The sequence below is a fragment of the Sporothrix brasiliensis genome, assembly GCF_000820605.1.
Source record: "Sporothrix brasiliensis 5110 chromosome Unknown Cont16, whole genome shotgun sequence".
NCBI classification, from domain to species: domain Eukaryota; kingdom Fungi; phylum Ascomycota; class Sordariomycetes; order Ophiostomatales; family Ophiostomataceae; genus Sporothrix; species Sporothrix brasiliensis.
Window position 1 is genome coordinate 841,397 of NW_024467135.1, and position 27,491 is coordinate 868,887.

Here is a 27,491-nt window from a genome sequence, read left to right on the forward strand (position 1 = left end):
TCTGCCACCTTCGCCTTTTTCACTTCTTTTTTTTTGGCACGTCGCTAATCTAGCCGTCTCTGCTTCCTTCTTCGTTTTCCGTTCCTAGCTGCCAGAGTCACACCACCACATGCTTTAGAAGCTGCACACCAACGGAACCCACAAAACCCACAGAACCCAGAAAACCCACGACAGCCTTCGCTCAAATACCTGGACCAGCCCGCCCCTGCACGGGCCCCATTGTTGGCGCCTGCACCGGACGCAATCCACTACTCGACGCACCAGCACCACCGGAACCCCGCACAAGTGTTAGCGTCACGTCAAGAACCAGTCGCAGCTGCAGCAGCCGCACCAGAAGGACCACTCTTGGGGCCACCTCAAGAACAACCTCCAACTGCACAACCTCCCATACTCCTGGCGCAGCCAATAATAAACCACTTTTGTTCTCCAGCCCTCTCCTCCTCGCCGCCTCTATCATCCCCCTACCTCCCTCCTACCTCGCACCAAGCTTTGCGTGTGATCTCCTCGTCACTTCCTCCTCCTCATCATTTTCCTTCATCCCAACCTCCGTTGTCGTCGCCCTCTCCGCCTCCTGATCATCTCGGACACACCACGCAACTCGCTTCCATGCCGAAGATGGTCTTTTCCGACTTGTATAAGTCACCAAAGTCCCCGTTCGCCAAGTTTCGTCAACTCCACTCTAGTAGCCAGCAACAGAGCGCCCACCAGGCCGAAGGCCAGCAACCCAGTGAGCTTCTGGACTATGGTGACCCGGACCTTTTGAGCCGCGATAAGTCGAAGCAGAAGGAGGCCGTTCGCCGGTACCTCGCGGAGAAGATTCTAAACGACTGGGACTTTGCATGGCCATCCGCGGACGTGAGCAGTGCCTACACAGGGGCGGCCAAGGCACGGGCCCGGGCCATACAGAAGCGGCTGGTACGATCTGAGCAGGTTGGGCTTCTTGACCCGTCCGAGACGTTCGCCAGCCCACTTTCGCCCGTGGATGGCAACGCACCGTTGTCCCTGGCTGCTGTGTCGGCAGCTGTGGCTGCAGACGCTGCCGCTGAAGCTGGAGCCGGGGACGAACCAAATTTTGACGAGTTCGACTCGGACGCCGAGTCTGTCTACAGTACAGTCTCTGAGGATGCGATCCACTTCCGGCCACGCGCGGAGTGGACGTCGGATCTGTCCGAGGACGAGAAACCTGGTGCCTACTACCAGAGAATGCCAACATATGTACATTCGCCCTTCCGCTTCGACTCGCCCGACGCAGTGGGCACAGCGGTCAACATACCGGCCGACGAACGGAAGGCAAAGGCCCGCCGCGACCTGCGAGCAGAGATTGTGTGGAACGAGGGCCTCGCCTGTTTCACTGCCCGCCGTGATGCATGGACCGGTGCCCGCACCGTGCACCTGAAGCCCGCAAAGCCAATCGCACCCACGTCGCCTGTGTCGCCTCGGCGCGGGCTCTTCCGCTTCCACAGCCATACAAAATCCGAGCCTGCACCGGTTGCAGCCGTCCACACCAATGCTGTTGCCGTCGCTGCTGGTGGGAAGACCAACGGCCAGGATTCGCATTCTGCGTCTACAACGCCAACGGCACCGGCCCAGTCGAGCAGCCCTCCTGGAAGAGCGTCGAGCACCATGCCATTGTCCCCCGTCACATCTAACTCGCGGCACTCCCAGCACTCCCAGCATTCGCATCAATCTCAGCAATCTGCTGGCCAGGAGACGGTCGCTACCACTCCGATGACATCAGACTGCGGTGGCGGCGGTGGCGTGGACGGTGCTATGCTGCAGCAGTCGGCCTCGCGTACCAGCGTCGCCTCTGCGCAACTTGGGCTCACGCGTAGTCGTGCCTCACGTGCCAGCCGGGCTCACCCTGATTATTCTGTCGAAACTATCATTCCTGTGGCCCCCCCTTTGCTACCACCTGGCAATCCTATGCGTGCGTCAATCACGCCCGCTATCTACCTTAGCCTCTACGACAAGCTTGTCTCGAGCTCGTTGCAGCCATCGTGCCCCATCAACCTGAGCGACATGATCCGCTCATGTGTCTCTGGATGGAAACGCGACGACGAGTGGCCTCCTCGCCCCACCGAGATGTCGGCACCGGCTGTTGCTGCCGTGTCTGTGGCACTGCGCAAGAAGCGCCGTGATGAGCAGCGAGAAATCCAGAAAGACAAGCGAGACACGGCGAACCACGTTGGTGATGCTGGGAGCGGTGGCCTTCCGTCGCCCGGCCTCACTCGCCGCATGTCCAACTTTTTAGGTGGCAAGCCGTCGCCCGGTAACATTATCCTACCGGCCACAACTGCAACACTTGCTGGTGCCGGGCCTGCCTCGCCTCCCATTGACGAGAAAGACGACGCCGGCATCAATGGCCAGCGTGGCATTCGCCGCAGCCTCCAGCGTGTGCTTGGCCTGGGCTATGTGGCTCACGGCGGAGGTGGAAACACGAATGCGAGCATTGGCGGCCACGGCCACTCGCTGTCCGTCGGATCCGTCGGACAGTCCACAAAGCAGATCTAACGCCATATATGCTTCTTTGCAGCGCTGTTTATTTTGCCAGTGCATTTTTACACTGTACCCGGAACTGGAACAGATACCCCTTTTCTTTGACTTCAGCTCGGGCCTGGGACGCCATTTTGGATCTTTTCCTGTTGTTTGCTTTGTTTGTCTCCTACCCAGTTCCAAACGCCATATATACCCATCTTTATACATTGACGTCGCTATGTAGCTGTGCCCGTCCATGTATTTTTGGTCTCGTCATCTTCTGCTCTTTTTTGGTTACGTTTGCTCATTTAATATGTCACTTGATTGAACGAAAATAATAGTAATATATCTTGACACAAAATCACAAAGACACATTGGTAATGGCACGCATCTGTTTGCCTAATTCAGCCTCTGCGGCACAGCGTACCTCCTCAATTTCTCAGGCGTCGCTCATCACGTCGACGAGTGGCCCATTCCACGCCAAGCGACAGGGCTGTGTTGCTTTTCGCGTACCTAACTGACACCCTCAGCCTGACACACCGAGTCATACGGCCTTTTGCTGTCAAGCCACAGTTCATCGCCAGCGAATCTCCCACGGGTATTGACCCACGGGCCCACGTTATCTTGGGGAAACCAGCAAGACCGAACCCCTGTTTGGACGCAGCCAAGCATACGCCTAACGCCTCTGGATCCAGAGGTGCAGAAAAGAGGGTGTGCTGTGAGAACGGTGTAATATATTAAGTAGGATCACGGCACAATGGCCCTCGAAAGCCAAAAATTGCGTCAACCCAACTTGCGACACAGTTACTGGCGGAGACCACGACTCTCTGTGGACACATCTTGAGCTTGTCGGCGGGAGCTAGAGGAAGTAAAACCTCGCCGATTTTGTCACCCCTCATTGTCTAGCTTTTGGCCTACCGGTGGCCTAGTCTTTTCCTTAACGTCGCTCCGCTTTCCCGCCATTTTCACCATTTCTTCCTCTCTTCCTTTTCGTCTCCTTTCCATCGATGACGCTTGTTCACAGCAGCGTATTAATTGCTGATACCACCGCCAACCCTGCAGATCGACGCGACGAGACGGAGGATTCGAAGACGAATACGAGGACAGGGCCGTCTTCTTTCGACACCGAAGGCGGTATCACGTTCGCTGGCAGCCTCGAACTCGACGACCTCTCACGCGACGGACGAAGACGCCGTCGCAGCCGTCGACAACGCCTACCGCCCTCTCGCCGTGCAACGTACCGGCCCGACAAAGACGACGCCATGAAGTTCTCCCACAGCATTCAGTTCAATGCCGTCCCTGACTGGAGCACTCACTACATTGCGTACAGCAATCTTAAGAAGTTGTATGTTAATCTGGATCTACGAGACCAATGGAAAGAATGGAGCGGGGACTATTAGAGACCTGTACTAACGAATGCACAGAATTTATCAGCTGGAACGGTCGGTCAACCAGGCCGACACCCACCCGGCGACCGATGACGCGGAGTCGCGCCCCCTGATTGTCGACGAAACCGAACCCGAGACCGTCTTTTCCCGCGCCCTTGATGTCGAACTCGAAAAGATCTGCTCGTTCTACACACTCAAGGAGCGCGAGCTACTCGATGAGGCTGATCAACTGTTGCAAGACATCGGCGCGTTCGACGAAGAGGAGCAACAGTTGCAGAAGCAAAAGAATGGCGAGGTCGGCGAAAACGGCACGTCCGAGACGGAGATTGGCGCAGCGTCCAGCTCCGGCGCGGCCGCTGGGCCGTCGTCGGCACGCCCAACATCTGCGGACCGCAATAGCTTCTACAGCCGACGCTCCACCGATGATGGAGATGCCTCGGATGCGGCTGCCAACGACGACAATGACGCCGATGAGAACACGGCACTAACGGAGCGCCGTCTGCAGGAGGCTCAGCAGCAGGCGCAGCAACACCGTCGCCGTTTCAGCTTTGGCGCCTCCAATCGCCGCCGCCGACGGCCGATATCCAACCTGATCGCATCGACCGACATGACTGCTTCTACCGAGTTTACACGGTCGCGTCGGTATAGCACAACGTTCGAGGACCACCCCGAAGATGCCGTGCTCTTCTCATCGGGCATCATGCTGAAGAAACGCATTATCAGCATCTATGTGCAGTTGTGCGAGCTCAAATCGTACGTGCAGCTGAACAAGACGGGCTTCCAGAAGGTGCTGAAGAAGTTTGATAAGATTATCGACACCAATTTGCGTGCCCGCTACATGACCACTGTCGTCGAGTCTGCCTATCCCTTCCGACCCGAGGCCTGGAACCTGCTTGTCGACAACATCATGAAGATGGAGGCTGCGTACACGACGGTGGTCACGGGTGGCGACGCCGACACGGCCAAGCGCGATCTTCGTTCCCATCTCCGCGAACACGTTGTATGGGAGCGCAATACGGTGTGGCGTGACATGATTGGTATCGAGCGCCGTGCCGAAGCCGCCAGTCTTGGCCGTACGCTTCTTGGCGGCGGCGGCGGCATTGGCGGAGGCTTCGGCTTCATGGCAGCCGGCGGCGATGATGCCAAGGATGCGGCAGGCAACCTCTTGCTGCAGGGTGACGAGGAGCGCCAAGCTGCTCCCACCCGCCGCATCCGCACGCCATTTGGCCGCGTCATTACGCTGCCGGCATGGCTCCTCAGTAGCACCATGCTCACGCTGTTGGCCATTGTGGGCATCTTCTTCGTCTTGCTGTATTCGCCAATCCTGCCTGGCGAGCCCGAGCAGCAAAACTGCCTGGCCATGCTGGTGTTTGTCAGCTTACTGTGGGCCACCGAGGCGATCCCGCTCTTCGTGACGTCGCTGATGGTGCCCTTCCTGTGCGTGGTGCTCCGAGTGGCTCGTACGGACCACAAGCCATACGAGCGCCTGAGCTCCAAGGACGCCGCGTCGTTCATTTTTGCCTCCATGTGGACGCCTGTGATCATGCTGTTGCTGGGCGGCTTCACCCTGGCCGCCGCCATCTCCAAGTGCCGCATCGACAAGCGCATTGCTACCTTTGTGCTGAGCAAGGCCGGCACCCAGCCGCGCACAGTCCTGCTGGCCAATATGCTCGTTGCTGCCTTTGCCAGCATGCTGATTAGCAACGTGGCTGCGCCGGTCTTGTGTTTCTCGATCATCGAGCCCATGCTGCGCAACCTACCGTCCGACTCGAACATGTCAAAAGCCGTGATCATGGGCATCGCCCTGGCCAGCAACATTGGCGGTATGCTGTCGCCGATTGCCTCGCCGCAGAACATTGTCGCGATCGGCATCATGAAGCCCGAGCCCCCATGGCTTCAGTGGTTCTTCATTTCGATTCCTGTGGGCGTCGTGTCTATTCTGCTCATTTGGCTGCTGCTGCTCGTCTCGTTCCGCCCGGGTCGCGGCACCACGATCGTGGCCATCCGCCCCGTGCGCGAGCGGTTCAACGGTGTGCAGTGGTTCGTGACGATTGTGACGATTGTGACAATTGGCCTGTGGTGTGCCAGCCACCAGCTCGAGGACTCGTTTGGCGACATGGGCGTCGTGGCCATCTTGCCCATCGTGCTGTTCTTCGGTATCGGTATACTCACCAAGGAGGACTTCAACAACTTCCCCTGGACCATCATTATCCTCGCCGCCGGTGGCCTCGCCTTGGGCAAGGCTGTCAAGGCGTCTGGCCTGCTGGACACGGTTGCTGCCTCCATCACTGAATTGGTGCAGGGCATGAGCCTGTACGGCGTGCTGGTCGTCTTCTCGACGCTGATCTTGGTGATTGCGACGTTCATTAGCCACACGGTAGCCGCTTTGATTCTGCTTCCCTTGGTCAACAACGTCGGCGCCGACATGGACGAGCCGCACCCGAATCTTCTGGTCATGGCTGGCGTGTTCATGTGCAGCGCAGCCATGGGTCTGCCGACCAGCGGCTTCCCCAACATGACGGCGATCATGAAGGAGGACCCTGCTGGCCAGCGCTACCTGCAGGTCAAGCACTTTATCACGCGAGGCATCCCCAGTAGCATCCTCACGCTTCTTGTTGTTTTGACGCTGGGTTACGCAGCGATGCGCATCACTGGCATGTAGGCGACGAGAGGGAGCAATTTTCCTTTGTCCACGAGAGAAACCCAAGCGAGACGTCTGGGTACGTACGTTGACAGCATTCGGATTTTGATTTCACATGTAGATGTTTTAGCATAAGCTTGATTACCCAGAGCGCATTGAGGTCGCTGATAGACTTGGCCCATATCCGGCGGCTTCACGAGTCTGGAGCTCGCATTTTCTGTATTTTCTCTTTTGTACCTGAATTGCAGCGCTTTCATATTAACATTGTAAATTTCAATATTCACGTTGTCAGTCCGTCGTGATGGTGGACGATGCCAGAGCTTTGTTTTGGCTTCGAGTTCCAGCGCTCTTAGGCTCACCTAAGCAATGACGTGTGTTGCCTGCCCTTTTAAGGCACTTTGGCCGCACTTCGGCAGTACCCACCTCTCAGCACCCAATTTACAGAGTAGCATCCCAGTGCTCCTTCCGCCCAATAGCTGTTCAAACTCCTGCCTCCACTCTAGCCGCCTAGCCTTCCCATTCACTTCACCTCCCAACAATTCCCTCCAAACAACCAAGAGGCTTTGTTCTTCAAACATCGCGCTCTTTCACCAGCGGCCCTGCAGCGACTTGCCTCTCCTATATCGAATACGCTTTTGATCTCTCTTGCGACCGCATATCCACCTCACTGCGCACGTGCGCGACATGGCCGCATCGGCCGCGACTGGCTGATAGACCCACCGAACAACTCGTGGGCTGTCCCTCCTCGGCTTCCTCTTCCTCTCGTTCTTCGACCACTCGGCTCTGAACACGCCCGCATTGACGTCGACTTCATATCAGAGCCTCCGTTCCTCCCCTATTGATACTCGGCATCGGCGTGCTCGCCGTTCGCCACGACTCGCCGTCATGCTCTCTGCATTCACCGCCCGCCCAATTGTCGAGCTGAAGGCGCGCAACAAAGCCAAGATCGACTCGCTCGTCGCGTACGGTGACCGGCTGCTGGTCGGTCTAAACACTGGCGTCCTGCGCATATACCGCGTCAACGAGCAGTCGGGCGCACCAGCGGACGCACTGCCGGTGGGAGGCGCGGCAGGTGGCGGCGACGCCAATCACAACACAAACAACAATGCTCCTTTTGCAGCTGCGAATACGTCCCCCACTACAGCCAACGAGCCTACCCACCTCCTGCGCGAACTCGAAAAGTTCTCTCCTCGTGCCATTGAGCAGCTCGCCATTATCAAGGAGGCCAACACCCTTATATCACTCTCCAACTACGCCGTCTCGCTCCACGACCTCCAGACGTTCACTCCTCTGCCAGGCGCCGCGCCACTGCCAGGAACCAAAAATGCCTCGGCTTTTGCTGTCACGAGCAACATCGTAAAGGACCCGGCAACGGGTATCCCGGAAATCGTCTCGCGGTTGGCTGTTGCTGTTAAGCGGCGTCTGCTGCTTTGGAGCTGGTATGCGAGCGAGCTCAGCGGAAGCGTTGTCGGCGTCAGTGGCGGGGGGGGCCAGGACGGGATCGCGTCTGTCGACGGAGGTGGCGATTCTACGGCGCCTGCAGAAATGACCCTCTCGGAGACCATCCGGTCCCTCACGTGGGCGAGTGCTACGAAGCTAGTTGTTGGAATGAACGCCGGGTACGTGCTCGTCGATGTGGTGAGCCGCGACGTCGAGGAGATTGTCGGCAACACACCCTCTGGGGCCAATGGAGGCAGCGGCGGCGACTCTGGTGGTGTCTCGGCGGTAAGCCGATTTGGCGCACTCGGCAGCGCCAGCATGGGCTATATGGGCCTCGGCAACTACATGCCCAAGCCTCTGGCCGCGAAGCTAGCGGACGGCGAGATGCTCCTGGCCAAAGACGTGCACACGCTGTTCGTCACAGATTCTGGCAAGCCTGTCGATCGGAGAGGAATACCCTGGCCAGTGGCGCCGGAGAGCGTTGGCTACAGCTATCCTTACATTCTCGCACTCCAGCCACCAACTAAGGGCTCGCTCGAGGTGCGCAACCCGAGCACACTCAGCCTCCTACAGACAATCGCCGTGCCAAATGCCACACAATTGCATGTGCCACCACCTTCTGTCAGTCTCGCTCATGCAGGCAAAGGCTTCCACGTATCCTCGGAGCGTGGGATTTGGAAAATGGACGCAACGGGCTACGATAGCCAGATCGATGCGCTTGTGGCTCAAGGCCACCTTGACGAGGCTATCAGCCTGCTGGGCTTGCTTGAAGATGCGTTGTTGCGCAACAAGTCAAAGACGTTACGCGACATCAAGATGCAAAAGGCAGAAAAGCTATTCCGCCAGAAAAAATACCTTGCTGCAATGGATTTGTTCAACGAGGAAGACGTACACGCGCCGCCTGAACGGGTGTTTCGGTTCTTCCCGCGGTCCATCGTTGGTGACATGTCCGACGATAAGACTGCCGTGGTCAACGAGACCGATGCAGATGAAGACGGCGAAGGGGGCAAGAACGGCCCAGCAAAGAACGGCACAGTGAAAGAGGACGATGCCGACGACACCAACACTGCCCCTCCCAACAGTGATAGCAACCACCAGACGAACGGCAAAACGGGCCACACGGACACGAGTACGTCGGCACCGCAGCCTGAAGCATCCTCTTCGCTGCCACTAGGGGGTGGTTTCACGAAGGCGTTCTGGGGATCCCGGAAAGTCAACTCCGAAACAGCTTCTGTAGCTTCGGCACCCAAAGGAAGCACAGACTCGGACGGCGCAAGTGTCAAGGGAAAGCAGGCCGTGCCGGGATCAGACGAAGCTGAAACGCAGCTACCAGTTGTCCATGCCAACGGATACGTTCCACTCGAAGGCAAGGAGCTCATCAGTGCCGCCGAAGCCTTGAATAGCTACCTTGCCGGCACGCGCGCCCGACTGCAACGAGTTATTGATCCGGCCACGGGCAAGCTCAAGAAGCCGCGGGGCACGGAAAATCGGCGAGAGGGCTCTGCGCCGCCGCAATACGACAGCGACTCGGGATCCGACGTGGACGATGACACGGCCCGTGAATCTCGACTCCGTACCATATTTACGCTTGTCGACACGACCATGTTCCGCGTCCTGATGCTGATCCGGCCCAAGTTGGCCAGCTCTCTGTTCCGCATTCCCAATTTTTGTGACCCGGAAGTTGTCAATGAGCGGTTGCTGGAGAACAACCGCTTCAACGAGCTCGTCGACTTCTTTTACGGAAAACGGCTGCACCGGCCAGCTCTCGAGCTGCTCAAGCGGTTTGGCGATGTTGGCGGCAAGACCGATGAAGACAAGAAGGTGTATGGCGAGAGTGTGAAGACGTCGGCGTCGGGCGACGCGTCTGATACGACCGTGTCTGTGCCTCCCACCTTACGAGGGCCACAGCGCACCATCGCATACCTGCAGAGCCTGCCGCCTGCGATGATTGATCTGATCCTCGAGTTTTCTGCGTGGACACTGCGGGCCGACCCGGTGCACGGCATGGACGTGTTCTTAGCAGACTCGGAAAACGCCGAGACATTGCCACGCGACCGTGTAGTGCGATTCCTTGCGGGGATCGATGCGCGGCTCGAGCTGCGATACCTGGAGCACATCATCAGTGAGCTCAACGACCTGACGCCCGATTTTCATAACAGGCTGATCGAGCAGTGGATCAAATTGCTCAAAGACAGTGAAGAAAGAGCGGAGACGAACCAGGGGAAGAGCAGCGCGAAGGAAGGCACAGCGGACAGTGACATGGATGGTGAAGGCAGCAAAGAGGAAACGTGGGAGGAAAGCATGGCGCGGCTGGTTGTGTTCCTCAAAGAGAGCAAGCAGTACAGTCTTTTGCGGGCGTTTGGCCTGATACCCCGAGATGGTGAGTTGATGCCCGTCTACCTCGCAATAACCGTCTCTGTGGCCTACTTCTTTACTGACAATCCCTAGACGCGGCATTCTACGAAGCCCAGGCGACAGTGCTTAGCAACATGGACCAGCACAAGCAAGCACTCGAAATCTATGTCTTCAAAATGAAAGACTTTGCAAAGGCGGAAGAGTACGTTTTTCGTTGATTCTCGCCATGGCGATTGATTCAAGCTGGGCTCTGAACTAACATAATCAGATACTGCAACCAAGTCCACAAGGCACAAGAGCTAGCGCAACCGGTGCCGATGTCCTCCCCTGGTCCTCTGCTCTTGTCTTCCAACAACAACCAGTCGCGGCGCGCGTCCGCGTTAAAGGGAGACGACGCAAACGACGGCGTGTCTGGCGACAATCAAGACAAGGCAGCGGCACCGTCGATTTACCACACGCTGCTGTCGCTGTACCTTACGCCGCCACCACAACAGCAGCGGCAACTGGCACCGGCGCTCGACCTCCTGTCCCGGCATGGCTCGCGGCTCCCAGCCTCATCGACTCTACAACTCATCCCGGACAGCCTGCCCGTGGCAGAGCTAGCTTCGTACTTCCGAGGCCGCATGCGGGCGGCCAACAGCGTCGTCAACGAAGGCCGGATCGAAAAGGGTCTGCGGCAGACGGCCGTGCTTGCAGCACAGGCGAGCCTATTGCTCGGTCGGGACGACTATGCCACGGGCGGGGTGGGTGGGCACGTAGCGCCCGGTGGACGCAACCGTCGCGTGGCCATCAGCGAAGAGCGTGCGTGCGGCGTTTGCCACAAGCGGCTTGGCGGCAGCGTGGTGGCCGTGTTGCCCGACAACACAGTGGTGCACTACGGCTGCCTGAACCGGGCGGGACAGAACAGCGGCCATCGGACGCCGAATTGGCGTTGATCCTGTGTCGCGATGTTGATAGTCTTGCCGTTCGAATGCATGTATACGTACATGGTTGCGCGTGTATGTGGCGGCGTGTAGATGTATATATAAATATAAATGACGAGCCATTGGCATAAATGTTCGCATTCCTTTTTTTTTTTTTTTTTTTTTTTTTTGGATTGTTAAATGCAGCAAAACCTATTCGTCCTCGTCCATGACCTCTTCACCGTAGTTTTGCTCTTCCTTCTCGGCGGCCTGGTCGACGGCGGCCTGGTTGGCTGCTTGCGCGTCAATGACCATGCGCGCAGTCAATTCACGGTTGACGTTGTCCTGGACGGCGGTGACGGCACCGCGGAGAGCCGGCAGGTACGCCGTCTTGTCCGCCGTGGACAAGATCGGGCTTGCCGCAGGTGCCGTTGACAGGTCCTGGCTCGCGGTAAAGGACTCGTGGTTCGGCGCGCTGTAGGCAGCTTTGAGTACGGGGTTCGGCATTGTGCAGAGGTCGAGTGTGGTCTGAGGCCAAGGGGTGTGTTTGTCTCGTACAAGTGATGCTTTGTCGTCTGAGAGAGCAAAGGCCAAAAGGCCAAAAGGCTCCAAGCTTTTCTAGTTCCTTTTGGGTCCTTTGGGTGCGGGGGCTTTGTGCGTGTAGTGAATTTTATATACAAAGTACGCTATTGGCACATCTCCAAATATTTGTTCTCGGCGCATTTGATGACCAGGCTATGGACACCAGCTTCGCCTTGGTGCCTCGACGTCCTAGTGGACCGATTTGCATACGCACGCCTGCGCTCGGTTTTTACGAAACAATCTCTGCCTCCAACAATGTCGGCAGCCTTGCAAAAGGCCATTGTCCGTGCAGGGCCCCAGTCGGGCAGCCTGGCGGCACGGTCGGCACTCTGCCCATCTCTGCGCCCGGCCCAGCTCCGGCCAACAGCGCGGACAGTGCGGACAGTGCCCACAGCTCTGGCACTCCGCCGTGCTTCGACATACCGGAACCCCAATGACTCGAGTCTCGACGACGACGACGTGCGGCCGCCTCTGGCGCAGCAAAAGTACAAGAACAAAAAGGTCTGGCCGCCCGACTTTACGCGGCTGTCGCCGCAGGAGCAGCTGCGGTTTGAGAAGCGGTTCAAGCGGCGGGTGGCACTGGCCTCGGCACGGCCTCGCTGGGTCAAGTTTATCAAGCTGGCGCAGCTGTTCAGCGTGACCTGTACGTCGTCTGGTGGGAAGATGGAGCGTCACCGTGTCGTATGTCAGCTAACATGTGTCAAGTCGTGGTCATCTATTGCGTCCTATTCATGGAGTGGGAGTACGGCCCTCAGCCGTTCGCCGGGGTATGTTCTATTCTTCTTTACATCTGGGACAGGACTCCTTTTCCTCTCAATTCGACAATCCAGACTGGACATTGCTTTCCCTTGCTTGACGTGTCCAGTTTCATTCCCATGCATACATGCATATCAAGCTAACCGATCCAATGCCAGGTGCGCGAGTGGTTCTGGAATACGCTGGGTCTGATGAAGGGCGGAGGGCAGAACAGTGCCGTCCGCAAGGCCGATGAGAGCGCACGGGGAAATGCAGTTGCTCGGAAGTGAACTGCGATTTCTTTCCTCGTCCTCCTCTTTCCCCTTTTGCATATCGTATTTCGTTGGCATTCTGGCGCCTTTTGTTTTCCTAGGCTCTCGCGGCGGTGATGTTTTGTGTTCGCTATTGGGTCATATCCGGCTTCCCACTTCCCATCTCTTTGCATGAAACGGGGCGTGTCCAGCCCACCTGTCTTCTGATCCTGTATGGCTGTATGTATTATAGTGACAATGACTTATTTGCGTCCCATGTCTGGTTCGCCCGACCTCACCGGCCGTGCCACACAAAGTTGCCGCCCATGCCGAGCGTTGCGCCAATCCCCGTGCCACTGCTGCCGTTGCTGGTCAGGCTGTTGCCGCTGTTGACAGGCCGCTTCGCGACGGCGCCCTGGGCGCGCACGCCCGCCACAATGCGGTCCAGATTTGTCTCGATGACGACGCCGCCAATAATCATCTCGGCCAGGGTCGCGTGCATCGACTCAAAGTTGAAGATGAGGTCGAGCTCGCAGACGTTTTCAAACAGGCGGTCGAGCGACTCGACGTACACCTGGATGAGGTCGATGAGGGCGAGCGGTGACTCGGTGGCCGTGGAGATGACGATAAAGTACAGCGTGGCATAGTGGCGGTACGTGACGAGGGAGGGTGAGTCGGACGCTTCGCTGCCGCTGGTCGAGCCGGATGGCGGTGCCAGCAACGGCGGCAACGGCAGGAAATTGCACGATCCGGGTGGGCGGTTGGCAACGAGGGAGAAGATCTCGGAGATCAGGCGCTGCTGTATGCTGGTGTCCTGAACAATAGCAATGGGGGGAGCGAGGGCAACCGAGTTAGGACGGTACGGCAAACTCTGTCAGGCAACGTCGTGAAGCTTACCAGCTGTGTATAGAACTTGGTCAGGCGGGGCTGGCCTTGACCATTGAAGACCAGGAAAGCGTTGATCATGGTGCAAAAAGCTGCGCCGTAGGAAACTGGCGCGCACAGGTAGAGCCTCGATGAATGGCGGCTGGGTGCATCAGGGATCGCGAATCGGGCTGTTGTCGAATGTCGTTGTTTAGCAGGCGTGGGCAAGTTGAAATGCAGGTGCGGCATGTCGCAATCGACGGCAGGCGCGGGCGGGGCTGACGCTCTCATACCGAAAAGTGCACTGTGCCTGGGAAAAGTGGGTCTGTCAGCTAGGCTCACCCAGCAAGGTGCTCCCATCAGTTTTGCCTTCATATCATGCAAAAGAGCTCAGAAAAAACGTACCACTTCTGAAAACCTCACGCGAGCTCGACAAACCACACCGCTCCGACGCCGAAACTTCTAGACACATAAGTGCGTCTCCCGCTTTGGACGCATGACTACAACTTCAACTCCTCCTTCCTAGGCACGACACACAGAGATCTAGCATAATGCCGCGTCCTGCACACTCGGCGTCGCCTCGAATCGTCCGTCGACTTGCTGCGGCGGCCGGGACGCCTGCCTCCACGCGGCCTCTCATCTCCCGCTGTGCTTGCAGACAGCACCGACATGTGCCGTTGGTCCTGCTCTCGATTGCCTCGCGGCGGTTCGTTTCGTCCACCTCGCCTGCTCCCATCCGCCCGACGGCCGCTCGTTTCGCACAACCGCCACAGGCCGCAGCACCCTTCCTGTCCGCCTACACACCCCAGTCCGCTGTCGAGCCTGCCGGTATGACCGAGTCCGAGTACCATGCTCTTGCCGACGAGTACCTTGATCGCCTGCTTGTGCGCCTGGAAGACATGCAGGATGCCCGTGAAGATGTCGATGTGGAGTACGCCTCGGGGGTGCTGACGCTGTCCTTTTCGCCGAGCGAGCCTGGCGCACGTCCGCGGACATATGTCATCAACAAGCAGCCGCCCAACAAGCAAATCTGGCTGTCGTCGCCCATATCCGGGCCGAAGCGGTACGACTGGGTGCTCGATGCTGGGACCAGCGGGGACAGTACTCGCGGCCAGTGGATTTACCTCAAGGACGGCTCGGCGCTGAATGACCTGCTGCGAGATGAGATTGATCTGGACCTGGATGCCGAGTGGGAAGAGGCTTAACGGACAGATGAGGAGGCAGAGGACCGCAGTTTGCCGGATCGCTGTAATGAATATTCTATGATGTATACCAAGCTACTCAAATTAACTGGCCCCTTTGTTTTTGAAATTTGCATCCGAATGGTGATCTGGTGTTGCGTGATAAAACTGATGCAGTGTTCAAGACTGCTGTGAAAAGAGTAGAAGAAATATTATTTTCAAGAAAAATTTAAAAAAAATGGCCCGCTGAACAAATGCAAGTGAGGTATCTGATACTTTTATCCCATCCCACCCATAACACCCAATCATGTTGCGTAACAAGCAAATATTAAAGCAAAATTGGAAAGAAAAACCAAACAAAAAGTGAACCAGAAATAGTAAGTGACTCATTAGAAAAAGTGCTCCATTGCAAGAACGAGAAACCCAGAAGGTGATAGTTATTGGCTGCTCCTGTTTGTACCGTCATCAAAGAGATTTAGCACATTGCTTGGGAGGTACTCAAGCCACTGGGGCATCAACTCCGTCGGCAGTGTTAGGGAGCTAATGTCGATTTCCTGGCTGTCAAACGTGATGATGTCGGTAATAGGCCCCGCCTCGAGGTACGAGTACAGGCCACCGCCCATGAGGCCGCCTTGGCTGAGGTCAGGTTGGTACATCCCGCTGCCGTCAAGGGGACCAAGAGCGGTCGTCGTGCGAGGACTGTTCCCGCTCGCGCTCGCATTCGCCTGGTCAAAGTGTGCGAGTCCGTTGTTGGACGGGGACGTGCCTTGCAGGATGGCGCCCTCATAACCAGACGAATGGTGTGACGAGGGCGTGTTGTACGATTGCACAGGGGCAGGCAGAGGCTGCTGTGATTGATGCGATGCTTGGTGTAAGAAGTCTTGTTGGTGTATATGCTGGTCCTGGCCATGCTGCTGTTGCTGGTGGTTGAATTGCTGCTGACCCGGTTGCAGTTGTTGCGGTACCTGGAACTGTGCTTGATGCTGCCCAGAATACACCATATTGCTGGCAGCAGTATACAGTCCATGCGGTCCATTTTGCCCCGACCCTGGGCTGGGTGAGTCCAGATCATCAAACTTGAACGTGCTGCGATCATGGCCTTGTTCCGCCAGTTGACTATCGGTGAATGTTGGGGGTACAGGATGTGTGGAGCTTTGCTGCTGGAATTGCTGCGTTTGTTGTTGCGCAGACTGGTCCGTCGAGTACCGTAGAGCCGAAATGTTGGTTTGCGGGTAGGCTGGGGCATACATAGGCGGGGCCTCAGGAATACTCTGTCGGATCGGATCGTAAATCATGTTTCCCGGTGGAGTGGCAGCGGAAGCAAGCTGAGGCGAATGGTAACGCTTTTGACTACTCGACTGTCTGGCTTGTTGACTCTGCTGGGCTTGTTGAATTGCTTGTTTGCGTTGCTTTTGATTTTCTTTCGGCCGTGGTGTCGTGTCCTGGGCCTTGGAGCTCGAAGCGCCAGGTCCAGCAGCATTTGTGTGGCTCTGAAATAGCAAGGTCAAGCTAGGATTTGCAGAGTTCGATGTTCCTGTCAATGACCAAGCTATGGGTGGTGCATTTGGCGAGGAGGGATTGTCGAAGCGCGGCATCTGGCTAAAGGAGCCACGGCGAACGGGATGTTTTGTGCTCTCAAGCTCTTCAGTAGTGAATGTCTCGCAATCCCAAATGCCCTTGGACTTCTGATCCAGTGCCGTCAAAATATACCGTACGCCGCCCCAATAAAGGCGCAGTTGTTGTAGTGATTTGTAGCAACGTTGGTAATTCTGGTTCGCATTCGATGCAAGAAGCGAGTGCTTTGACGAGATTCCAGTCCGAGTGTCGCCACTAGAGTATCCAGCGCCTCGAGCTTGAGCATCCGCAGCCGGTGGTGTGGTGCCCCGAGATGCCGGTTGGGAGGCATTCGCAACGGATTCCATCAAAAAGGCACAAGCGGCAATGTACATTGGTTGTGACGTAAAGGGATTTCCTATGAAGCTCTTCGGGTCGATGAGCTCTGCAAACGCGAGGATATCGGCTATAGTTTTGGCGCTGGACATGGAGAGCTCGTGGCTATTCGGCAAGAGCTGGTGTGTGCGCTGAAGGCCTCCAAATGGGGCCAAGAGGGTAGGCTGATGCAGAATGATAATGAGAGTGTGGAACCAAAAATGGAGCAAGATAAACGTTGTGCCCTGTCCGGCGCGCACATACGCCTGGAAGTTGGACGCGTTGAAGTTGAGCCGCGGGTCTTGTCTCTGGTACAATTGCGTCAGGTCGTTTTCCATATGGCCGAGCCGCTGCATCTTTTCGTGTGTGAGATCGTTGGCACTGTGGATATTGTTCAAAACGTCGGACACGCGACCATATAGATGGATAATTTGTGCCAGAATGGGGAACGGTGCGGGCCAATCGGTAAGTGGATCTAACGTGGGCTCAGGCAGTGCGAGCTCAAAATCGTCGTCTCGAAATGTGACGGGACGTCCCGTACCTGACGAGATGACGCGGTCCAAGAAGAAAACAGCCCAAAATGTATCGGCACGCTCTTGCTCTGCTGCACGTAGCTCTGCAGAAGCGTACACGCTTTCGCCGTCGTGCATGGCATCGCTGCTGTTGTGGGCCGGTTTCCTTCCAGAGTCAATATTGTACGTCGGTTCAACGTTGTCGCTGTCCTCGCCATCGTCGTTGTCGCCGCCTTTGCCGTTCCAGGTACGCATAAACCAAGGATCCTTTTCACCCTGTGGAGTAACGCCCACCTTCTTCTGAAGGCCCAAATCCACCGCCATGCGGATAGCGAGTCCCAGATACATCCATAGCGCACTATCCTGGTCAGCACCGAAGCCTTCGTAGGCCATAAGGAGGCAGGCTTGGACAGCTGCCACAGAGGGGCAAGGGAAGGTATCGACGGTGGCCGCCTTGGCGCGCTGTGCAAATACGTGGCCATATTCTGAGCGGGCCATTTGGCCATCAGCGGTGGTTTGCCCAGCACTGTTACTGTTGCTGGCGCCACCACTGTCCGTATTAACGCCGTTTGTAAACACAGGAAGGTCAGAAAAGCGTGCGGCAAGAGCACACATGGCATCAACAAGGATGGCCTCCACGCGTTTCTCACGTACCATCTTCAAAACTCGATCCTCGCGTAAAAAGGGGTAGTTGCACCCGAGATGAACGAAGAAGGTCTTGAGGAGGTTGATAATGACCGGATGGACGGGAGCAGTGTCATTGCGGTCATAGACAGGTAAGTCTTCGAGGCTTTCGAACACGGGATCAAAGCGTGATTGGCGGTTCTGTCCGTGCTGGCCACGGTGGCTACTTGCGCCGTCCGTTAAAGTAGTGCTCGGAGAGACTGTTGAAAAGCTGCTGCCACGACTACGGCGGCGGTCGCGAACGGACACGTCGACAACCATCTGCTTGTAACCAGGTACAATAGCAGTCGGGCCAAAGTAGCGAAAATAGGGGACTCGGTGGCTTTCATTGTGGTGTTGATGTTGATGTTGATGTTGGTGTTGGTGCTGGTGTTGGTGTTGGTGTTGATGTGAGTGTTGCTGCGCTTGAGGAGGCGACGGTCGTGCAGAGCTTTTTTGGCTGGTATCATGAAACGATACAGACCGTGGATTCGGCTGTGACCGCTGACTACTGGCATGTGTCTGTGCATCACGTCGCTGTTGTGAATGTGCTGCCTGCGTCTGCTGCGATTGCTGTGATTGGGACGACTGCTGCACAGTGGACTCCCATTCGACGCGCTGGCTAGGATCCGACCGCGAAGATTTGCCCGAGGATTTCCGTCGCCGCTTCGGACTAGCCTGGTTGTAGTTTGCGCCACCATCGCTGACGGCCTCGTCATCGCCGCCACCATCACGCATGGGATTGCTGTCGCTAGCAGAGATGAAACTCGGTGCGGCACCTTGTCGGTCATTGTTCGGCTCGGCTGAATCGTTCCCATCGTCATAGTCGTTATCGTCGTCATCAACTTCACTTTTGGCGTCTGTTGCTGAGCCTCGCTCTCGGGTTCCGGCTTCAAAGGAACCGGTCCTGGCGGCGCCGACTATTTCCTTTTTTTTCTCGGCGAAGTCTGTATAGCCGAGGCATTCATGACCGTTGCTCGCACAGGTTGAACAAGTCGGGCGCTCTCCGGCGCAGCGCGTCTTGCGCTTACGGCACGTCAGGCATCTGTATTGGGGCAACGCAAGGAAAGTGGTCAGCATGGACGTTGTTCTCACGCCCGTCTATCTAGCTTTGGTACGCTCATGTGTCTCCAAGACACCAAGACACGGGGCTGTGGACTCACGCTGCATTAACGCGTCGGCGCTTCGATGGCGGCTGTCCCTGATTGTTGACAAAGCGAATCTGTTTGGGCGCCGGTAAGGGTTTGAGAAGAGTGCTCATCGCGAACTATTCGGCGTTCCCAGTCATGACAAGACCATGGTGGGTCTTGCGGGAAGAAAGCCAGACGCACTTCAATGGTACGAGCGGATGCACAAAATTGTGGGAATGAAGAAGCAAGTGTGACAGTTCGAAAACGATCGGTGACGTGGTGGGAGATGCGGAAATGGTTGTCGCGCGGGGCCAGGGCTATGATGATCCCCTGGAGCCACGGTGCGGAGTAGATAAAATCCGGGGAAGGGAGTAAGGGTGATTGGAGGAGAAAAGCAGGGCACATAGGATTTGAAATGGAGGAGTTCTAGAAATGGCGTAAGAAGAACAATGAGAGGCGATCATATCCGGAGGAGGCGGAATGAGAAAAGAACGTCTGGTCTTGGGCCCTCACTAATGTTGGCGATGTGGAGAGAGGAGGAGTGAAATAATGGGGATCAAGAGGAGGCCTGTTTAGTGAGAAGGTGAGTGCAAGCGAGGCAAGCACCAAACGGTCCCAAAACCTAGCTTGGCGAGTGGACAACGCGGTAGTTCGGATCCTTGGGGATGGAGTCAACTCTGTGGATAAGATAGAGATGACAACGAGAAACGACCAACGAGGCTTTCGGCTTTCGGTGTGCACAATGGACGAGGCTGAGGATACGAGCAGAAGAAAATGCCGCATCTGAGACTGGTTAGCACGCCACCTTCGTACCCTTTGAATCCAGTAAAGTGGACGGCGACGGCGATGTTAGACTGGAGGAGAAGTCGAAGAGAGAGATGAGGCTTGGCCAGGCTGAAAGAATGATGTACGTAAATAGCGCAAGGATTTTGTGAGAGGGAAGGCGCAACAGAGAAACCATAAGAAAAACCAGCAGGCGGCAAGAGAGAGTAACAAAAAAAGGCAAGAGCAACCCTCTTTTCAATAGACCCGCTGCACCGACGACAAAAAACAAAAAGACGGCAGAAGCAGGACAGATGCACAAGAAGAACCGAAGAGACGGAAAGGTTCAAGCTGTCGCGGGACGTCTGAACGGCCCTTGGAGAACGAGGCAGGGGAGGCAAATGAGGGAAAGGGACATAACTCGGAACATTCCTGTACTTGTACTCGATTGTAGGAAGAGGGCGAAAGACTCGAGTGTGGGGAAGGTACGCACGACATCTGCATACAACCAGACAATGCGGTTACTTTCTCAGCTAAGGAGAGCAGGATAAATACAGGGTTGGAAGGAAGACGTAAGGGTTACGGGACGGCAGGTATCGAAAGTAGGGAAGGCGCGAGCCTAACCAGGGGTACGTGCACACTGGGCACAACGGGCGGTGTGGAAATGATCGCGTCTTCACAAGGGGTTGCATCTGAAGTAGTATGTCAAGAACAATAGACCACACAATAACGATTTATGCCTGATAACCCGACAATGGAGTCTCCTGAAACAAGAAGCTGTGTAGAAATAGCGCAGACGGTGCAGGAATTAATTTGCACTCTTAAGAAGACCTGAGATGGCGGGAAGCAGGTAGAAATATGACAGGACTATGTGTGCATTGCACACCGCCGTGAAAGAGCAGGAGCATGCACCCGCTGTCTTTACCCAGATGCAAAAGCAGGCGTTTTGATGCAGTGCCGCGTGTGACGAAATATGTGCTCTACGAACAGCATGGCACCCGGCTCTTTTGTGTGTTCTCGTCGAACGAGCGTCGAATGAGATGCGACATCAACACCTAAAGAGGGTTTATGTCAAGAAGCAGCGTCTCATTTTATAATTTGGTAATACCCTGGCCATTACGGCTCGAACCATAGCCCCCCATGTCATAGTTGGTGATACGTCTTTTGTCACTTCTGTCCGCCCAGCTCGGCATTTGTCCTTCCGAATGCTGCAGCCACCTGCTGCAAGCGAAGGTGCCCGGGCCTCATTGTATCTTACTTCTTCTACACGGCCTATTTATCGGATGATTCAACATGCCGTACTCCATATCAACCAAAACGGTTGCACGCAAAGAATGCAACGGTGTTCTGGGATACGACGTGCGGCGAGAGGAGTTTCAACGTCATTACTGTGCACATATTCGGAAAAAACATATCTGCTTATGTACATACAAATGTCGCACCCGCTCAAGCACCGTGAGATCTCAGAAATATGGCACGGGCTGTGTCTTTAACTGTTTGCACGCGCCAACAGCATACAGATTCACGGCTGCCCACAAATGATCGCCCGAGCATGGAACCGTAGTTCTGTTACGAAATACAGTGTTTCGATGACCCTACGCCAAGCACTTGTCATTTTCATATTCACCTTATGGCATTGGTTCTATCCGTGTCGTGACGGTCGGAAGTTGAGTGGTGTTGACGGACCTGCTTCCCCCAGTATCTCATCCACGTCGAGATTCGACCACATATTTGCCATTTCATACTTTGAAATGAAACCTGATATGGGCCGTGGTATGTTTCGGTAGATTGTGGGGGCAGACAATGACATACCTGGTGATCCGAGTCTTTCTTTTCACCAATAGCCATGAGAACGTGATCTTTCAGATCTTTTCTCCAGCTAGTCGACCTTCGGCGTGGCGTGTCAGACAATGGTAGCGGCTTTTGCTGTCTCCGGCTATTTGTCTAAACAACCTCTTGGCCATCATCAATATTAAAACGCAGCACAGACTTTCACCATATTCTTCATTGATGATCCCATAGGTTATTTGACAGGCCATGTTTTATCAGCAGCCGAGCAATTTTTTTGGTAAAGTATTTACACGTGCTGTTGTGAGACTGATAAGAAGCCCCCACGCATCTTTCGCTTTTAGAATTGCAATTTCAAGAACAAGGACGACACCGGGCATCTCCACACCTGTTCCGATCATGTCAAACCCCTTAGCGATCCAAAGCTATCAGGCGTTTAAGTGATGGCCACCCGTCAGTCTCTGCAGGCTGATCTCATTCTCTTGACGCAAATACGCAAATACGTACATTGTAACCTCGAGGTGTCCGTTTCGCCGAGGTGCAAGAGATTTTGTGGCAAATTACACTGTGAACATAGAAATAGACAAGGCCTCCCAAGTCAATATATGGCCATGGCAATTAGTCAATGTGACGGCGCGTCCTGGGTGCCTTTCAATGCCTACATTCGGTGCGTTTGCCTTGCACTTGGCCTGTTTATGAAAGCATCTGTTGGTAGGGTTGGGGAAGGACCGATGTGTTTCTGGCCCGTGAACTGGCCATGGTCAAGAGGGCTAAAAGACAACTACTTGTCCCACGTTTTTGTCATAAGCGAGTTCCCAAAATTAAAACGGGCGTGTTTCGTTGGACAACATGTCGGGTAGTCGGGCACTGCATTGCAATGGATCCAGAAGCGATGCGATGGCCGATCACCATGGAATGGGTATTGGTGGCTGTTGACAAAACTCAAGAAAGCTCGCACGAGCCCGCAAACTTCGGCTTTGCCCGTTCTAGCGCCCGTTGCCGACCGCGCCGTAGCGCCCCGAGGCTCGCTATTGGCCGTGGTATGGCAAGGGAATTTTGACACAAACAAGTATTACGACGTCCAGGCACATAGGCAACTCCATTCGACAGGCAGCATGGGTTCTTCTGGACGTTTCTGATTCCCTTGCCTGCAAGGTAAAACAATGGGCTCAAGACAGGTGATGGAAGCCGAGCAGATGCAGATTAGCCTTTTTGCGACGAGCTGTGGTCAGTTTGGTCTATGCCCGGCCTTGCCTTGGGGGCTCTCATAGTTGACATCGGCCCGGCAAAGGCAAACTCGGTCGACGTGTACACCGGGCAACGGAAGGGAAGAGACGCGGGAGGACTACGAATCGCAAACCAACAGAGCCTCACGAAAAGCAAGGAGTAGAGGATACAAAGCGGGGACAACAGAAAAAAGGATGGGCAGAAAATGCGGAAAAATACAGGAGGTGTACAAAATATGCCTAGGCTTCTGTAGGATGGATTAAGGTCGCTGCCAGACGTCCAATCGCAGATGCAGCCGCCGCACCATACTGGACAGAGGGAGGCTAGTGTCGAATGGTTGCCAATGCAGCAGGTTTTGAGGCCTCGCCGTATTATTCGTACGGAGTACTCCGTGTCCGTCATCTGCATTCCGCTTTACCTTTGTTGCAACTTGTGCGGCTGTAGTCTCTTTCTCGCAAAAAAGTCGAGGCGAATCAACGTCGCTGAGTGGGAATGGAGTCGCTGCAACTGGTCCCTTAAATACCACCTTATGTATCATCTTGTACCGAGTCTTGTGGGCGTTGCTCGTAGGTGCTGCACACGGTTTTATGTCTGTTGCTGCCGCCTCCATCGGCATTGTGATGCGCTCGGCGCATCACCTGTTGGAACACCCTTCCCGACAAACCATTTTGAGAAATGCGCGAGTTGCGCCGACTCTCCCCCTTTTGACTCGCGGCGGAATAGGTAAAGAAAGGGAGGTAAGGAAAATGCGATGGCTTAATTACTGGACGCTATGTTCGGCCTTCGTCTTGTTCGCTGTTTGTAGCTACTATTTATTCATGATCACCTCTGCTTCCTCTAACACTTTCTCTTCTTTCGTGCTGGCAAGGCGTTCTTCAATGGCTCTGTCTCTCGCCGTATCTGTCGTATTTCTAACGGAGTACTACTCTGTCCTCGCACGTCGTCATACTTCGTACAGCTTCATTACAATATTCGCAAGTCCCCCGCTACTTCTCTCCAGGGTCTCCGGCAATACTGCCTAAATAGGGACAGCCCTATGAACTCAAAGAAAAGCAAGTGATCCCCGCTGGATGGCACCTTCCTTCCATTGCTGTGGGCCGCATTGCAAAACCGAGAGAGGAAGGAAGGCCAGCCACAACCCACCCGGGGGCCAGTAATTTGGCAGCCGCGACTCGAGATCAACTTCGAACAGAAGGTGTGGGAGGAAACAAGAAACAAAAGGGAAGAGCGACGTTGGCACAAGAAGGCCGACCGGACTTGCAGACTCGCAAGAAGAAGAAGGAACGAAAACGGTGCGCTCCTTCCTCAGCCACCATCACAACAGTGTATCCTTGGCCAACTCCTTTTGCTGACGGTCACTCCTTCCCGTTCAGTCATAAGCCAGCCGCATCCCCCCCCCCCTTCTTTCCCAGCCAGCCGCAGTGGCAGTGGAGACAAGGGACAAGGCAGGTCCTCATAGAGTTTCTTTTCAGGGACTTCCTACATATCTCACTTCTTTTTTCTTACTAGTTTAACGGACCAGATCCTTCGTCTCCGTTTCATTGCCAGCACGCATCCTCTTGACTGGGTCTCCGGGACATGCTTGGCCATCTAATTCTTTTCCATTCCCTTTTCCCTTGCGCTGCAGCTGCCGATGGTGCATTCGTCGGTACGTAATAAAGACGTGGCTTTGCGGCACCGTTTCACGTTCTCTCAGACTCCCTCTGGCTCCCTTCCACACACTTCCACACATCTTGCACGCATCTTGGACGCTGTTCTGCCCTACTACTGTGGGCTTCTCTGCTGCGGTCGGGCTCATCCATCACCCACTTTGCGGCTCTTTTTTTGGTTTTTTTTTTTTTTTTTTTTTTTTTTTTTTTGAGTCTTTGGGACCCATTTCTCATCTTGTCTTCTTAACAGTTTGGGGGTCCTGTTACCTTTTCTTGCCCCATTGTCTCGATCATTTTCATCAAATTCGTCGCATTCGCCGCATACGTTTCACTGTCGCTGCTCGATTCTCGTCTGCACTTATAACTCGGGGCATTGCAGCTCTCAACCTAGAAACGATCTTGGTACCAGCTAGGCGCTTTTCGCTTTCCTATCTTCGCAACGGCGGGCTTGTGCACCGGCAGTAACCTATGATTTCAGTCAATCACCAACCGAGGGAAGCTCCCTTTTAAACAACTGGGTTCCGAAAAAACAGAATACGATTTGTACCTCAGACCGGTCCCGTCCCTCGCAACCATGTCGAGGTCGAGAACCTCCTGGCCAGCATGGCTTGGCCTATGGTTATTTGTCACCGATCTTGCGCCAGCAGCGTCTGCTTCCAATGTGGTCGAGAAGTTATGGGATACTGAGGTTGTGCGCCGGGTCGAAAAGATCCACGTTACGACGGAGTTGCAGCTCCGAATACGGGCCGCCGCGACGTCAACTTGTCCAACAAGCTATTCGCTCTGCCCAGCATCACTAAGTGGCGGGTGCTGTCCTACTGACTATGCCTGCGAAGTCAGCTCATGTATGCAAACGACTCTAGCTTCGACAGCCTCCGCATGCGGCCGTGCTGGGTACATGAACTGTGGCATTGAGGCTGCGGGCGGTTGTTGCCCCTCCGGTATGTTAACAATGCGCAAGCTTTTACGGAATGGGCTAGGAATTCTAACCCGTGTTCTGCCAGGCTACATCTGCGGCGTCAACGATTGCACGGCACCGGCCGGCGTATCCAACACCCAACAATGTCCAACAGGCTACTACCTCTGCCCGGCATCATACAATTTCGGCTGTTGCGAGACTACCATGGGCTGTGCATTAAACGCGTGCTATGCGACGACCCCGGCGACATTTGTATTCACGGCTACCTTCACGACTTCCACCAACGCAAATGGAAAGGCGGCTGTCACCACCGTCACCTCGACTACGGTCGAAATCCCAACAGCCCCGAGCGGCCTCCCGACCGATACAAACGTCTTCCTACCCAAATTCATTCCTGCTATACAGGCAAAAGAATCAGAAGTGGCTGTCGCCGACAATGCAACAACCACGGACAATTCTTCGTCCGGCCTCACAGGCGCTCAGATTGGCGGCTTGGTCGGTGGCCTTGCTGGCCTCTTGCTCGTCGTCCTGGTGGCTACCTTCTTTATTATCCGGAACCTTCGCAAGACCGCCAAGGTCGTGAAGAAGGCGGAACGAGGCAGCGGTTCTAGCTCAGCAGGCAGACGGGGTGGACGGCGCGGTGGTCCCAATCTGAGTGGTGGTGGAATCGACGCTGGTGGTGCCAGCGGCAGCGGCGAGAGTGGCACACGAAACTCCAAGCAGAAAATGGCGGCCCACCTTCCCACGCCGTCCGAGATAAATCAAATGGAGTACGATGATCTTCTGGAGAACCAAGCGACCGAGACACATTTAGATGGCGGCAGGAATTCGACGTTTATTCAGCCCCCCGGATTGAGCACCCTTTCCGGGTCGACCCCGCCGATGCCGGACAATACAGGTTTTCCAAAAGCCAGCCTAGACTTTTCGTCGCCGAATGCCGGCGTTGACAGGGAGCCTGTCACGGGCTATTTCGATATCCCAGGCCGCGTGCAGAACCGGCCCGGTCGGTTTTCAATGAGCTCAGACCCGCGGACAAGCATAGACTCTCAGGGCCAGCTGCCGCCGGCATTAGTATGGAGCCAGCAACATCAGCAATACCACCGCCCACGCATCATCAGTGATGCAAGCGAACGATCAGCGCGGGATAGTGTCGTCGTCGGCTCGCCCATACAACCGGCGGAACTCGGCGTGGACGGCGGGTTCATCCCAGAACTGCCCAGTGTTTTGCATACACCCGAAGAAAACGCGGGTGCAGCGTCTCACTACCAAAGTCAGAGCCAAATACCGCAGAGAGCGCGGCCTTTTAGCAACATCAGCGCCCTCAGCGGCATGGGTAACTTTGGCGCCGGCACACAGCTTCAGCAGCACCAGCACCAGCAGCAGCAACAACCACTCATGTCGGGTCACCAGCGCAGTTGGAGCGACGACAGCAACAATGGCACGCCAAGTCACACGCCAGCTCATTCGCCCGGTCAGTCGCCCGGTCATACCCCGAGCCACAGCCGTGACCGCAGCAACATCTACCAGCAGGTGCATCATCAGCCAATACAGCATCCACAACCATTCCAGCCACAGCATACCCAGGCACCCAAACTCGATGTCGTCTCAGAGGCGGCCGAGCACATGCACGGCCATTATGGGCCGATCAACGCAGTAGCTGGCCAGACGCGGGCCGCTGCGGATGTCGAAATCGACATCAGTTCACCGGTGGCGCCGTAGTGTGGACATTTCCCGACTCTTTGTGTGTCACTGTTGTTTTGTTTGTTTTACGTTTACGATTTCTGCTATATTATGTCATTGTATCGGTCTCTAAAACGAGTCAACATTTAGCGAGGCGTTATTACGGTTGGAGGTCCAAGCGACGTTGACAAGCTCACACTTTATTGTTCCTATTCGTCAGCGTTTGGCCATGTAACTCGGGTTACACTTTTGGTTTCCAATATTGAACGGCATTTCATTATAACTGCTCATTGAAATTTTCCATTGAAGCTATCCGTACAGTGCCTCCGAATTTGGCCGTCGCCACTTCAGAATCTCTCCTTGAAGCATGTCGCAATATCATACAATCATTTCTCATCATTCAAGATAGCAAACCTAG

The 27,491-nt window shown here is 55.4% G+C and overlaps 9 protein-coding genes across 9 annotated transcripts; 6 read left to right on the plus strand and 3 right to left on the minus strand.

Moving 5' to 3' along the window:
* Window positions 1-606: 606 nt before the first annotated feature.
* On the plus strand, window positions 607-2,511 carry SPBR_04154 (uncharacterized protein; the record flags this gene model as incomplete). The annotated part of the gene is made up of 1 exon (XM_040762437.1): window positions 607-2,511. The coding sequence occupies one exon, from the start codon at window positions 607-609 to the stop codon at window positions 2,509-2,511; it is 1,905 nt and encodes a 634-aa protein (XP_040621520.1).
* Window positions 2,512-3,482: 971 nt separating this feature from the next.
* SPBR_04068 (phosphate transporter) lies at window positions 3,483-6,525 on the plus strand (the record flags this gene model as incomplete). Its single annotated transcript, XM_040762352.1, has 2 exons — window positions 3,483-3,820; window positions 3,900-6,525. 2 exons carry the CDS (start codon window positions 3,483-3,485, stop codon window positions 6,523-6,525), a joined length of 2,964 nt encoding a protein of 987 aa, XP_040621521.1.
* An 864-nt stretch (window positions 6,526-7,389) lies between these two features.
* Window positions 7,390-11,234, plus strand: SPBR_04048 (uncharacterized protein; the record flags this gene model as incomplete). Its single annotated transcript, XM_040762332.1, has 3 exons — window positions 7,390-10,324; window positions 10,393-10,501; window positions 10,568-11,234. 3 exons carry the CDS (start codon window positions 7,390-7,392, stop codon window positions 11,232-11,234), a joined length of 3,711 nt encoding a protein of 1,236 aa, XP_040621522.1.
* A 180-nt stretch (window positions 11,235-11,414) lies between these two features.
* On the minus strand, window positions 11,415-11,708 carry SPBR_04516 (uncharacterized protein; the record flags this gene model as incomplete). The annotated part of the gene is made up of 1 exon (XM_040762799.1): window positions 11,415-11,708. One exon carries the CDS (start codon window positions 11,706-11,708, stop codon window positions 11,415-11,417), a length of 294 nt encoding a protein of 97 aa, XP_040621523.1.
* A 330-nt stretch (window positions 11,709-12,038) lies between these two features.
* Window positions 12,039-12,808, plus strand: SPBR_04423 (uncharacterized protein; the record flags this gene model as incomplete). The annotated part of the gene is made up of 3 exons (XM_040762706.1): window positions 12,039-12,426; window positions 12,489-12,550; window positions 12,698-12,808. The coding sequence occupies 3 exons, from the start codon at window positions 12,039-12,041 to the stop codon at window positions 12,806-12,808; spliced, it is 561 nt and encodes a 186-aa protein (XP_040621524.1).
* A 256-nt stretch (window positions 12,809-13,064) lies between these two features.
* SPBR_04448 (AP-3 complex subunit sigma) lies at window positions 13,065-13,735 on the minus strand (the record flags this gene model as incomplete). The annotated part of the gene is made up of 2 exons (XM_040762731.1): window positions 13,065-13,583; window positions 13,667-13,735. The coding sequence occupies 2 exons, from the start codon at window positions 13,733-13,735 to the stop codon at window positions 13,065-13,067; spliced, it is 588 nt and encodes a 195-aa protein (XP_040621525.1).
* A 449-nt stretch (window positions 13,736-14,184) lies between these two features.
* SPBR_04452 (mitochondrial chaperone) lies at window positions 14,185-14,838 on the plus strand (the record flags this gene model as incomplete). The annotated part of the gene is made up of 1 exon (XM_040762735.1): window positions 14,185-14,838. The coding sequence occupies one exon, from the start codon at window positions 14,185-14,187 to the stop codon at window positions 14,836-14,838; it is 654 nt and encodes a 217-aa protein (XP_040621526.1).
* Window positions 14,839-15,251: 413 nt separating this feature from the next.
* On the minus strand, window positions 15,252-19,179 carry SPBR_04045 (c6 zinc finger domain containing protein; the record flags this gene model as incomplete). The annotated part of the gene is made up of 3 exons (XM_040762329.1): window positions 15,252-18,261; window positions 18,403-18,963; window positions 19,082-19,179. The coding sequence occupies 3 exons, from the start codon at window positions 19,177-19,179 to the stop codon at window positions 15,252-15,254; spliced, it is 3,669 nt and encodes a 1,222-aa protein (XP_040621527.1).
* A 6,247-nt stretch (window positions 19,180-25,426) lies between these two features.
* SPBR_04192 (uncharacterized protein) lies at window positions 25,427-27,112 on the plus strand (the record flags this gene model as incomplete). Its single annotated transcript, XM_040762475.1, has 1 exon — window positions 25,427-27,112. The coding sequence occupies one exon, from the start codon at window positions 25,427-25,429 to the stop codon at window positions 27,110-27,112; it is 1,686 nt and encodes a 561-aa protein (XP_040621528.1).
* Between the last annotated feature and the right edge of the window lie 379 nt (window positions 27,113-27,491).